General features: G+C 40.5%; 1 protein-coding gene across 1 annotated transcript in view; it reads right to left on the reverse strand.

The window, feature by feature from the left end:
• Positions 1,353–14,442, reverse strand: part of LOC100522787 (adhesion G protein-coupled receptor E3-like) — a 41,232-nt gene continuing 28,142 nt past the window's right edge. The window contains exons 12-17 of the mRNA XM_005654746.3: positions 13,230–13,465; positions 12,639–12,705; positions 10,148–10,239; positions 7,874–8,054; positions 4,819–4,914; positions 1,353–3,539 (exon numbers count right to left, since the gene is read on the reverse strand). Coding sequence (XP_005654803.1) covers positions 3,489–3,539; positions 4,819–4,914; positions 7,874–8,054; positions 10,148–10,239; positions 12,639–12,705; positions 13,230–13,465 — 723 coding nt within the window. The 3' untranslated portion in view covers positions 1,353–3,488. The remainder of the gene's footprint in view (positions 3,540–4,818; positions 4,915–7,873; positions 8,055–10,147; positions 10,240–12,638; positions 12,706–13,229; positions 13,466–14,442) is intronic.

Here is a 14,442-nt window from a genome sequence, read left to right on the forward strand (position 1 = left end):
GATGACATCATGGTGGGCACAGGATGTCTTTCTCAAAACTCATAAACGGTACAACCCAAAGAGTTAACCCTAGTGTCAACTATGGACTTCAGTTAATAATAATGTATCAATATTGTTTCATTACTTATAGCAAATATATCATGCAAATGAAAGATGTTAATCATAGAGGAAACAGTGGGGGGTAGGGTGAAAATGGAATGTGTGAGAAACCTTTGTACTTTCCATTTTTGTGTAAACCTAGAACTGCTCTAAAAAGACAGTATATTTTAATGTCTTTTCCCAACCTGGTAGACACTAGCCACACATTACTACTGAGCATTTAAAATGTGTCTTGTCTAGAGTTCCCGCTGTGGCACAGTGGGACCGGCAGCATCTCTGGAGCCCTGGGACGCAGGTTCGACCCCTGGCCTGGCACAGTGGGTTACAGCATCTAGTGTTGCCGCAACTGTGGCTTAGATCTGATCCCTGGGCCGGGAACTCCAGAAAAAAAAATAAAATAAATAAAATAAAATAAGGGTAGTCCTCCACTTCCAAGGGTGAGCCGATAAGCTCTGAGGGAACTCAGGAAGGACACAAAAGAATACCTGCCATCTGGCAGCCATCAGACTGCAGCCACTCCTAATGGCAGGAGCCCTGAGGAAACTCAGGATGTGAGAACACAGATACAGGCCCCAGAGAGCTGAGGTGCATCTCAAGGGAATGAGGTCAGTTGAGCCCTGTCTTTTGCATCTTCCCATACATGGAAAAGTGCTAAATTCCTTAGCTTGAGATGCTGAGTTTTCTGTTATTACCAATAATCCTTTGTTCCTACTACCTGCCCTTCATTGCAAAATTCCTGTATATCTACCTCTGCACCCCTACCTCCTCAGAGCAGTCTTAGGGTCACTGAGTCCTCAGTTTTGTCCATGGAATAATACATAACTCTCAGTAAATAAATAAATAAATAAATAACTAAACTGTGGCTAATCCTAATAGTGATGGGCAGTGCATGTAAAATAGACAATGGCTAATTAATATGTATTAATTAGAAGAAAGGATGAAGAGAAGGGATAGATGGAGGGATGGAGAGAGAGAGAATGAGAGAGAGAAAGTGGGACAATGGGAGGAGTTGATGGATGGATGAATGAATGAATGAAGGGAAGGAGGAGGAAAGGGAGTGGATACAGGAACAAAATTTTGAGATTGAAGGACCGAGTAGGGAGATAAATGGCAACCCTGGGTGTAGAAACAGATCGTGACACGGGACAAACAGGGAAATAACTGAATAGATAAAAGAATGTCCGTATCACTGTTGAGTTTTGATATAAAGATAGACCCAGGGACTGCTCCATAAATACTAGTAACTACAGAATTATTATATCCTTTGGGTTTATTTTGGTTGTACATAACAGAAAACCAAACTTAAGTTGGCTCAACAAGAACAAGACCTCTCCAAGTTATCATGCATTCTGCACAAACCATGGAATTTAATCTCTTCCATGGCCCTAACTGGGTCACATGCTCCTTCTGGATCCATTCACTGCCCCAGGTAGAAAGGAATCAGGTTAAGGCCGAAGAGCTCCTTAAGGATGTGGTCGGTCACACACGAACCACATCACTTCTACACCATGAGAAAGAAGTAATCCTCCACTCAAAAATCTGGAAATCTACTCAATACTCTGTAATAACCTCTACGGGAAAAGAATCTGAAACAGAATGGATATATGAATATGTGTTACTGAATCACTTTGCTGTACATCTGAAACTAAAACAACATTGTTAAGTCAACTATATTCCAATAAAAAAATCTGGATGTCCTAAGTGGAATAGGAGAAGGTAGATGACATGTAAAGAGACATTTAACAATTGTAACCACAACTATGTTTCTCTATGTTAAAATCCTCACCACATCGGAGTTACCTTGGGGCACAGCAGGTTAAGGATCAGCATTTTCACTGTGGAGGTTTGGGTTCTAGACCTGGCCCGGGAACTTCCACATGCCACAGGCATGGCCAAAAAATAAAAATAAAACAAAATCCCACCACCATATTAATGTCACATACTGAACGTAACTGAAGTATAGCATGTCATACATAGCTCGTCTGTGTCATATCAGGACCAAGTCCACATTGCAGAGAGAACTAAAATCAGAACCAAAGACACCACATAAAATAGGAGACTGTTCGCAATCTAGGAGAAAAGGCTCTCAACAAGTGTACCCAACAAAGACTTGTATGCATTCTATATGCTCTTTTCCCCAAAACAACCCAAGTAAGTGTATAATGAACTTAAGCATCTTCTGACAGGTGATATGCAAATGGAATAAACACAAGAAAAGGTGCTCATTTTAAAAACGACAATGAGATACCTCATTTTACCTACAAAAAAAGAGCTAACCATCAAAGAACTGATACTATCAAGTGGTGTCAAGGATGTGAAGGAACTGGAACTCTTGTATATTCCTGGTACTTGTAAACTTATAAACATTTTGAAGATCTGTTTGTCAGTTTCTTTTCAAGCGGATCATTAACTTCATATATGACTTAGCAACTCCACATCAAGGTATTTACCCAAGAAAAATGAAAACATGTGGCCACATATACACATACAAATCTTATATAAGAATGTCTGTAGCAACTTTATGATAGAAAAAATGGAAATAACTGAAATATATATCAACAGGACAATGAATAAGCAAATTTTGGTATACAATATTGTGAAATACTACTCAGCAATAAAAGAACAGATTGGCAACATATGCTTGAAATGGATGAATTGAAAAATCATCATGATGAGCAAAACAGGACAGACACCAGAAGAACATACTGTATGATTGATTCCATGTATATGTATTTAAAGAACTGGCAAAACTAATCTGTTGTGATAAAGTCAGTACCAAATGCTTTTGGGGTGGAAGACCAGGAATACATGATTTAAAAAGATCATGAAGGAACCTTCAGGAGTGATGCAAGCATTCCATATCTTTTTTTTTTTTTTTTTTTGCTTTTTAGGGCCACACCTGCCACTTATGAGGGTTCCCAGGCTAGGGGTCCAACAGGAGCTACAGCTGCCAGCCTATGCCACAGTTACATCAGGTCTGAGCCATGTCTGTGACCTACCCCACAGCTCATGACAATGTCAGATCGTTACCCACTGGGATCGAACCCTAAACCTCTTGGTTACTAGTTGGATTCGTTTCTGCTGCACCATGATGGGAACTCCAAACATTCCATATCTTGACTTGATTGACATAGTTGATAGATATCCATGTACATATATTTGCAAACTCATCAAATATAAAACCTACATGTCTGTGTGTGAAATACTTGAACTGAAAACATAGAAGGCTGTTAAGCATAACACTGCACAAAAAAACTACTCAACAAAAGCCTACATTCTGCTAACAGTTCTACTAATATGATGAAGCCATTCTCATGGATATTTGAGTCAGATGTCTTATTCTTTTTCCAGGCCAGTTGGGATGATGGACATGGAGCATCCTGTAATTTTCAGAGTGAAGTATTGCTGCTGCTTCTCGGTAAATATGACGATTTTTCCATCTACATATGTGAGTTTGTGGGAGAGAAATAAAGAGAATTAATGCTGAAATATTCATTAAAGCCATTTAGAAGTCACTTGTTGGGAATTTCCTGGCAAAAGGATAAGATTCATATTAAAGTGTGGATCCCAGGGTAAGTCTGAATGTTTTTCTTCCACATTTAATGTCCTTAAGTTTGCTTTTTGTATCAGAAAATCCAAGATCTCAAAGTAAGCATGGAGCCTGGCCTCCTTATCTCAGAGATGATGACGCTGACCTCAAAGTCACCCCAAATTAATTGCATTAGTAGGACTGAAACCTAGGTCTCTCGCCCTCTCTCTCTCTTTTTTTTTTTTTTTTTTTTTTTTTTTTTTTTTTTTTGGCTACGCCCATGGTATACAAATGTTCCTGAGCTAGGAGTTGAACCCATGCTATAGCAGCTATTGGGACCACTATAGTGACAACATTGAATCCTTAACCCACCATGCCACAAGGGAAATCCTAGGTCTTCTAATCTTAAATCTTATCTAAACCCATCTTATTTATCCCTTCATTCATTTTTCCTTCATCATTATCAAGTAAAAGAAGAGAAATAGTTTGAAATGTCTTATCTCTTTCTTCCTGTACTACTTTGCCCATGTCAACAACCCTTAAAGTTTTTGTTTTTTTGTTTTTGTTTTTTTTAAAAACACTAATACTCCATAAAGTATCAAGATGTTTTCTACAGGAAAAAAATTCTCAGCCAAAGTGTTTGGTGAGTTCTCAGTCCTGTGGCCTGGTTGGAGGGTTACAAAGCCCATGCATGTTGAAGGCTCAGAACAAAGCAGCAGAAAAACACCTGTTTGGCAAATTTGTGAAACTCATGAACCAATATCATTTAACTAAGAGAGAGTTTCATTCATGTTTCTATAACTCTGCAATTTGGACTCAGAAACCAATAATTCCTAGAGTTCCCCTGTGGTACAGTAGGTTAAAGACTCAGCATTGTCCCTGCAGCAGCTCAGGTTCCTGCTGTGGGGCGGGTTTGATCCCTAATTTGGGAACTTCTGTATGCCACAGGTGAAGCCAAAAAAAAAGGCAACCAATAATTCCAGAAAATCATTTGGTGTGCAGATAGTACATGGGCCTGTGTAGGATCACCCTGCCCTAGAGATGCACATTAAGCTGAGACAGAAATGCTAACAGGTTAACCAAGAATCACTGTGTGGTTCCATCACAGCTGGGGAGGCAGACCTAGCTGCAGGCAAAAGAGAATATCTCAAACTAAGACACAGCATGGATGGGGAGAGGGATCATCTTACCTCCTGGGTGTGGGTGGTAGTGGCAGAGACTGTAGAGATGTCAAATCTGGTTGCTTTATTCATCGCCCTAAACCACTTTATATATTCTGCTTTCACCTGAAAAAGATTGACAATGAAAATCTTGCCTTCATTATTACATATATATATATATATATATATATATATATATATATTTTGTCTTTTTGCCTTTTCTTGGGCCACTTCTGCGGCATATGGAGGTTCCTAGGCTAGGGATCTAATCAGAGCTGTAGCCACCAGCCTACGCCAGAGCCACAGCAACGCAGGATCCGAGCTGCGTCTGCAACCTACACCACAGCTCACGGCAACACCAGATCCTTAACCCACTGAGCAAGGCCAGGGATCGAACCCGCAACCTCATGGTTCCTAGTCGGATTCGTTAACCACTGAGCCACGACAGGAACTCCCATTATTATTTTTTTTTAATTTAATTTGATTGGATTAGAGCAGGCTTACCATGTGGTATTAGTTTCAGGTGTACAGCAAAGTGGATTAGTCATGCATATAAATATAGCCATTTTTTTCCATGTAGGTTATTACAGACCATTGAGAAAACCATCCTGGTGCTGGACAGTAGGTTCTTATTAATCATCTATTTGATACAGTAGTGTCTATATGTTATTTACATCCTCCCAATTCTTCCCTCCCCCACCACTATTTCCCCTATGGTAACCATAAGATTGGTTTTGAAATCTATGAGTTTATGTTTTGTAAATAAGTTTTTTTGTACTATTTTGAGATATAAATGATCTCATATGATATTTGTCTTTTGTCTGACCTACTTCACTTAGCATGATAATCTCTAGGTCCATCCATGTTGCTGTGAATGGCATTATTTCATTCTTTTTAATGGCCAAATAATATTCCATTGTTTACATGCACCACATCTTCTTTATCCATTCCTCTGTCGATGGACATTTAGGTTGCTAAGCAACCTGAAAATCTTGCGTCTAAATGCTTTCTGGCTATCTGCACAAATGCTACAAATAGGTTTTTTTTCCATTTATATTTGCAGATCTAGATTTATTATGATTGTTAACAGAGATATTATTTATTGATCAGCTCATTAATAGTCATGTTAATAATAACACAGCATTTCTTTATCACTAAGGACCTGAGAAATTTTCTGTAACCATTGAGAACTGCTACCTCTTTTTTTTTTTTTTTTTTTTTTTTTTTTGGCCGTGCCCTCAGAATGTGGAAGTTCCCAGGCCAGGGATCAAGCTGGAGCCACATCAGTGACCAGAGCTTCAGCAGTAATGATGCCAGGTCCTTAACACATTGGGCCACCAGGAAACTCTGAGAATTGCTGCCTCCTCTTAATAAAGCAATTTTAATTAAAAGATAAGTAAGTAATGATTATAACTTAAAATTTTCTGGGTCATTTTGCTGTACAGCAGAAAATGGCGCAACACTATAAATCAACTAAAAATGAAAAAAATAAAAATTTAAATCTTGCATAGTGAAAACACTGACATGAAAGATGAGATCTGATTTTTTTTTTTTTTTTTTTTTTTGCTTTTTAGGGCTGCACCCACAGCATATGAGGTTCCCAGGCTAGCTGCCGGCCACAGCCACAGCCACAGCCACAGCAATGCAGGATCCTTAACCCACTGAGCGAGGCCAGGGATCAAACCCAAAACCTCATGGTTACTAGTTTCATTTGTTTCCACTAAACCACAACAGGAACTCCTCCAAGATCTGATTTTTTTCATCGCTTTCCGTCTGAATCTCATGGAACCTGGTCAAATGTATGGCCATTATTATTATGGAACCTTCATTTACTCTTCTATGAAATGACACTATGAGTTTAACTCCTTCAATTTTTCAGAGAAAATGCTTTATATGCACAGAGCCTGGAGCACAGCAGATGTCGATCATTTCGTTGAATAGATATTGACTAAATGTGAATTGTAGTATATCGTGACTTTCATCCTTCATTCTGTATGCATGTATTATTCAAAGGGCCTGCACTAGTGTATTTTGAGTGTTGGGTTCTGTGCAGATCCTGGAAGGGTCCACTAACATGCCGCTTTGGCATAAGGATAAATTTGAGCTGAAGACAAGTGAGAATCAATTGGTACAAGAGGAATTTTCTGCCTTCCTCTCATTTGCCTACAATTGGGGCATAAATCTCCCGTGTGAAGGTGGCCAATTTCCTATCCATCTCCAGTACCAGGAGGAGTAAAATGACCCCTATCACTGGAGATGGAGAGTCAGCACCAAGATGAGCTGAATGTATTGGGTTTTTTGGGAACACAAGTGGCAGGCTGTTTCTATGTAATGATTTTGAGCCAGTTTGACCAAGCTACTGACCTTACCACTCCTACATTTCCACTGTAAGATGCATTAATATTTTTGGGGTTTCTTGTTTGTTTGTTATTTCTTTTCACATCTGCTCCTGTGGCATATGGAAGTTCCCCAGCTAGGTGTCGATTTGGAGCTGCAAGTGCTGGCCTACACTATAGCCACAGCAACACCGGATCCCAGCTGCATCTGTGACCTACACCACAGCTTGAGGCAATGCCAGATCCTTAACCCACTGAGCAAGGCCAGGGATCGAACCTGCATCCTCATGGATACTAGTTGGATTCTTAACCCACAGGAACTTAACAATGGGAACTCCCAGTATTTATGTGGTTTCTTGTTTCTCATTTCTCCACTCTTCAGAAAGCAGCTACTGGATCCTCCCAAAGCCAGGCAAGGAATAACCATTAAAATACAATTTGAATATTAAGCAATGGAAAACATCGTCCCCCAGACTTTAGTCCTATTGCTGTCAGACCCCACATGCGTGATCTGAGATGATGAAGGAGAAAGCTACTATCCGGTCCTCATGGCAGATTCATGTCTGGAAAACCGGCTTGAACTCCCTTGACTCAGAGGAGAAGGCTAAGAAGGGGAAACATGGGAACAAAGCATCCATTCAGTAGGTGACAGAAAGGAGGGCACAACTGTGGGAGGAGGATCAGCCATGCAAACAACCTGAAAGGACCTCAGGTGGGAGCTGGGGAAAAAGACACAGAGGGTACGTTACCTGCTGATTGAGAAGGCAGTGGACCAGGAAGATGTAGACCCCTTGCAGGACATTGGTGATGGTGAAAGCGTAGGCAATGATTGATATGAAGGGCTCCTTTACAACTTCAACAAGAAAGAGGCCTAAACACCAGGAGCAGCCCAAGAGGAAGAGCTGGGCAATGGCTTTAAACGTCAGCATCCTAGTAACACCAAGGAGGAAAGTCACCAACCTCATCACCTGCCCTCCTGAGCCGTGCGTGGTCCTGCTTTCAGATATTCAGCCGCCTTTCTCCCCAACGACTGGTGAACCTTCTCAAGCTGGACTGGACTTGGAGAAACTATGGTTCTGAGGGCAATCCTTGGAAGCAAGGACTATTGTTTTAAATGTAAAATCTCTAGTAACAGATAGATATGTGTTTATTCCAAGAGGTGTTCTTCTTCTCCTTTTTTTTTTTAATTTGGCATAAGTTTTCTTTCTTTCTTTTCCTTCCTTCCTCTCGCTCTCTTCCTCCTTTTCTTTCTTCTTTCCTTCTTTCTCTCTCTCTTTTCCTCTCTTTTTCTTTCTTTCTCTTTCTCCCTTCCTTTCTTTCTTTTTCTTTCTTTCTCCCTTCCTTCCTTCCTTTCTTTCTTTTTCTTTCTTTCTTTCTTTTCTCTCTTGCTCTCTTTCCGTCCCTCCTTTCTTTCCTTCCTTTCCTCACCCATGGCAAGTGGAAGTTTCTGAGCCAGGGATTAAACCTGTGCCATGGTAGAAACCAGAGCCACAGCAGCGACAACACCAGATCCTTAACCCTCTAGGCCACCAGGGAACTCCCCATCATGTGTTCTGATACGAATGTTTACACTAGGATGGTATTTTACATCACTTTTTTTAAATGTGGAAAAACACACACACAATTTATGACACTTACATTTAAGAATACAGTTCAGAAACATTAAGCACATTAACACTAGTGGTGCCACCATTACCCCTATCCATCTACAGTACTTATTTATCCTGATGAACTAAAACTCTGCAGCCATTAAACAATAACTCCCTATTCCTCTCTCGCCCCAACCCTTGGCACCCACAATTCTACTTTCTGGCTCTATGAATCTTCTCGTTAATTTTAAAGTTGCAAATACACATGATTTTAAGGTAGATCTTACTATGTTTTTGGCAATGCCCATGGCATGCAGAAGTTCCAGGGCCAGGGATCCAACCTGCACCATAGCAGCAACCTGAGCCACAGTAGTGACAACACTGAATCCCTAACCAGCTGCGCCACCAGGGAATTCCAGGTTGATCCTCATTTGACAAGTGGTTCCTAATATTAGCCAACACTCTACAAAAGACTGTTTATGAAGTTCATATACATGTTAACTAAACATGTACACATAAATAGATCCACAAATTTTACCTTGTTCTTTAGAGCAGGGTTTAGCAAATTTTTGTCTAAGGCCAGATGGGACATTATTTTCAGCTACAAGATCTCTGTCTCAGCTATTCAACTCCACCATTGTAGGGCAAAAACAGCCATAGATCACACATAAATGAATGATTGTGGCAGTTTTCCAATACGACTTTATTCATGGATGCTGAAATTTGAATTGCATATAACTTTCACATGTCATTAGATGTTCTATTTGTTTTCAACCATTTGAAAGCACAGAAATTATTCTTAGTTGTTTTGTTTTGTTTTTTTCTTTTTATAGCGCACATACGGTATATGGACATTCCTGGGCTCGAGGTCAAACTGGAGCCACAGCTGCCAGCCTATGCCACAGCTTCGGGCAACACCAGATGCTTAACGCACTGAGCGAGGCCAGGGATCGAACCCGTATCCTCACAGACACTACATCAAGCTCTTAACCTGCTGAGCCACAATGGGAATTCCTCATTTTTAGTTTAAAGGCTGTATGAAAACAGACAGAGGGTCAGATCCAGTCCATGAACTGTAGTTTGCTATACATGAACTTGAAGGACTTTAGAGGAAAAAGGAAGACTCTTTATATAAAGTGGAAACCATTCTCTGATACAGATTGCTGTCATCCTTACCTGTCTTCTATCCCATCTGTACAATAGGATAAATATATCTACTTCCCAGGTTTCTGATACAGTGCCCGATGCATACAGTAGGTGCTCAGTAACTCTTTCCTCCCTCCACCTATCCCCACCTATACTTGTCTCTCTCCTCAGACGCACACTCAGTTTCATGGATCTCTGGAAAATACATATTGCATTGCCTACATTGGAAAAAATCCTATAGAATTGCAACTCATGCCAAACTCTTCTCACTACCCAAACCTATCTTACCTTGTGTTTTGTATCTTGGACACTTCTTTATTGAGGGATGAAAGTCGATCTCTCAAAATCCATAGGGTTACCAAATAAAAGACTAAGTTCATCTGAAAAGAAAAAAAAAAAAAACATAAGAACAGACTCACGGACATAGAGAACAGATTTAGAGAACATAGAGAACTTGCCAAGGGGTAGGAGTTCGGAGTGGGATGGACTGGGAATTTGGGGCTGATAGAGGCCAACTATTACATTTAGAATGGATAAGCAATGAGGTCCTGTTGTACAGCACAGGGAACTACATCCAATCTCTTGGGATAGAGAACATGATGGAAGATGGTATGAGAAAAAGAATGTACACACACACACATATATATATGTCTGGGTCACTATGCTATATGGCGGAAATTGAAACAGTATTGAAAATCAATAATACTTTAATAAAAAATAAAATAAAAAATAAGATACTGTAGAACAATATATACAGTTGATCTAGAGAGCACTTAAAGCCATGGGGAAAGCTGTGAGTTTTTATAGGTAGAATATGTCGAAACTCATTTGGACCAGACTGGAGATACTTGTACGATACCACGTGCTGAAGGCTCCTGAAAGCTCACAAAAAAAGCATGGGTGGATAATTAGGTGGCATAGGGACTATGCAATGTGATGGCCCCATCAATTCCATTCCTTGTGCATGTGGCCCATGGGAAGACATTTCCCAGGCTCTTTTCAGACAGTCTGGGGCATGTGGCTGAATTCTAATAAGTGAGATGTTGGTGGCAGTGATGTATGCCTGAGGCCTCCACAGGTATAAAGAGCTACATTCTCTTCCTCTCCAGAAACAACCAAAGAGGCCCTGTATCAAAATAAGAGAGTCACAAATTTAAATCTAAATCCCACATGGGGGAGGGCATCTTGATCCACATTGGACTTTGCAAGGACACACAAGAAAAATATTTGTCATGTTGAACCAATGAGAAACCAGGACCTATTTGTTGCTGCAGCATCTTTTAGCCTATACTGACTGATCACTGGACTAGATTCTAAGTGTAACAGGCATAAGAACTGAAGAAAATTTAAGGATACTTGGTGACATGACTTCCAAATCTCATTAATATTATCACATTAATACTTATCTTATTCCACATCAACTCATTCCTTTAATCAACAAATATTTATTAAACACATATGATATGTTAGATACATATGGAGATACAGAGGTTATTTCCTCTCTACTCATCAGCATTTAAATATGCTTGAAAAAACATTTTAAATACATAAAGAAATATGCTCAAACATCTGCTGTTTAAAGAAAACAAATGACTGTTAAAAGAGTAGCTATTTGCCCTCCAAACTGTTGGTGAGAATGTAAATTGGTGCAGCCCCTATGGGGGACACTATGGAGGTGCCTTAAAAAACTAAAAATAGAACTACCATATGATGCAGCAATCCCACTCTTGGGCCTATATCTGGAGAAAACCCTAGTTTGAAAAGATACACGCACCCCGATGTTCCTAGCAGCACTATGTAAAATAGTCAAGACATGGAAGCAACATAAATGTCCATAGATAGATGAATGGATAAAGAAGATGTGGTACATATATATAGTGGAATATTACTTAATCATAAGAAATGAAATAATATCATTTGCAGAAACCTGGAAGGATGTAGAGATTATCATCTTAAGTGAGATAAGCCAGACAGAGAAAAAAAATCATATGATATCTCTTATATGATATTTTTTGATATATGATAGATTATAGGTGGAATCTAAAATAAATTGATACACATGAACTTATATGTAAAACAGAAATAGACCCAGATATAGAAAACAAATTTATGGTTACCAAGGTGGAAAGAGGGGGAGGGATAAATTAGGATTTGATGATTAACATACATTACTATATATAAAATAGATAACCAACAAGGACCTACTGTATAGCACAGGGAACTATACTCAATATTTTGTAATAACCTATATAAATACAGATATAGGTATGGATATAAATAGATGTATAACTGAACTGAATCACTTTGCTGTACACCTAAAATTAACACAACATTGTAAATCACCTATCCTCCAATATAAAATAAAAATTAAATTTAAAAAATAAAAATAGGAGTTCCCGTTGTGGCTCAGTGGTTGGTGAACGCGACTAGCATTCATGAGGACGAGGATTTGATCCCTGGCCTTGCTCAGTGGATTAAGGATCCAGCATTGCCGTGTGCTGTGGTGTAGGTCGAAGATGCGGCTCAGATCCTGAGTTGCTGTGGCTGTGGCTTGGGCTTGTGGCTGCGGCCTGGGCCGGTGGCTGCAGCTCCAATTCGACCCCTAGCCTGGGAACCTCCATGTGCTGCTGGTGTGGCCCTAAAAGACACAAAGACAAAAAAAAATTAAAAAAAAAAGTCGTACCTACTTTGATCTTCAAAGGAAGCTGAATACTACATACTATACACACATAGTCTGTATACACACAGTGCCCATAGCACACACAAAATACAAACCTACCAAGATGACTGCAGCTATGGGTCCTAAGAAACTAAAGATAAATCCCTCCTGTAGGCTGATCCAGCAACTGAAAAAAGAAAACAGTACTAGTAGCACTTAAGAAGGCAATGCGATACAATAAATGATGTTAATAGAGACTATTTATATAGCATTTACATTACAGGTACAGTCCTGTGAAGTAGAGGGGGTCACTATCTTTATTTTACAGACGAGGAAACCTAGGAAAGAATGGAATTAACCTTCTCCCGGAGTCGCCCTGCTGGTAAGTGTGGGACCTTAACTTTGGAACCAGGCAGTCAAGCCCAGCATTCACGCTCCTTCAAGTTCATTGTGTTACTTCAGACCAGCTGTTCACCCTTTGGCTAAACCTCAGTTTGCTTGGTATACAAACAAAACGTGGATAATAGGAATTCCTTCCCCGAGGTCTCTTTCGAGAGAGATGAAAAGTTGTGCCTATGAACCGCCTCACATGGGGGCTGGGGGAGTAACTGTCCAGCCTTGTTATGATTTATGTTGTGTTTTCTGTCCTCCCTCCATGGAGGCAGATGTGTACACCTAGCCCCCCTGGCATGAGCTCAGCACCGTACTCACTGCGTAGGTGTACCATATCCATGGGGTTTGAGTCCTGCAGACACAGCCACTATCACCGCTGGGATCCCATAGCCTAAAGGGTATATAAATCTCTTCTTGAATTTTCCTGCACTGGTGTAGTTGGCCACCTTGAGGTTCCGGACAGTGAGGAAGAGGTGGAGACCTTCAAAGAGCATCCAAGCGAAGGCGGCCAGGTAGAGATAATGCAACACACCTGCGATGATGGAACACAGCACCTGGAGGGGAGGGGGGAGCCATGGAGTGTCGGATGGGCAGAGAGATCTCACCATCTGCTCTACCCTGGGGTTGTCTCCAGATACGCTGGGTGGGGATGCTTGCTTAGCCTTCTTTGCCTGTCTTTCTTTTATTGAGAGCCTGTCTCCAAATGGATTGGAGGGCCCCCTTGTCTATTCCCATGCCTTAGGCTGAGTGTCATTTGGGCCACCCAAGAAAAAAATGAAAATGTATCATGTCTAAAGTTCAATGAGATCGTCATGTCTTATAAACCATCTTAAAATGAAGAAGACAAGATTTGCCGGGGGTTGAACACTCCAGAAAGTAAGGGATCCATTTGCTGGGGGAAAGAAGGAGAACAAATTTGATTAGCAGATATACACTGCTATACATAAAACAAATAAATGACAAGGACCTACTGCATAGCACAGGGAACTACACTCAATAGCTTGTAATAATCTGGAATGAAAAGGAATCTGAAAAGAGGAGTTCCCTTGTGGCAGTGTGGATTAAGGATCCCAAGGTGTCACTGCAGCAGCTCGGGCCACTGCTGTGGTGCAGGTTTGATCCCTGGCTGGGGAACTTCCACATGCCACAGGTTTAGCCAAAAAATTTTTTTAAAAAAGAATGTGGAGTTCCCATCGTGGCGCAGTGGTTAACGAATCCGACTAGAAACCATGAGGTTGCGGGTTCAATCCCTGCCCTTGTTCAGTGGGTTAAGGACCCAGCGTTGCCGCAAGCTGTGGTGTAGGTCGCAGACGCGGCTCGGATCCCGCGTTGCTGTGGCTCTGGTGTAGGCTGGCGGCTACAGCTCCGATTCAACCCCTAGCCTGGGAACCTCCATATGCCGCGGGAGCAGCCCTAGAAAAAGCAAAAAGACAAAAATAAAAAAAATAAAAATAAAAAAGAATGTGAAAAGAATATGTATATAACTGAATCGCTTCATTGTACGCTTGAAATGAATATAACATTGTAAATT

This window comes from Sus scrofa, chromosome 2 (assembly GCF_000003025.6).
Source record: "Sus scrofa isolate TJ Tabasco breed Duroc chromosome 2, Sscrofa11.1, whole genome shotgun sequence".
NCBI classification, from domain to species: domain Eukaryota; kingdom Metazoa; phylum Chordata; class Mammalia; order Artiodactyla; family Suidae; genus Sus; species Sus scrofa.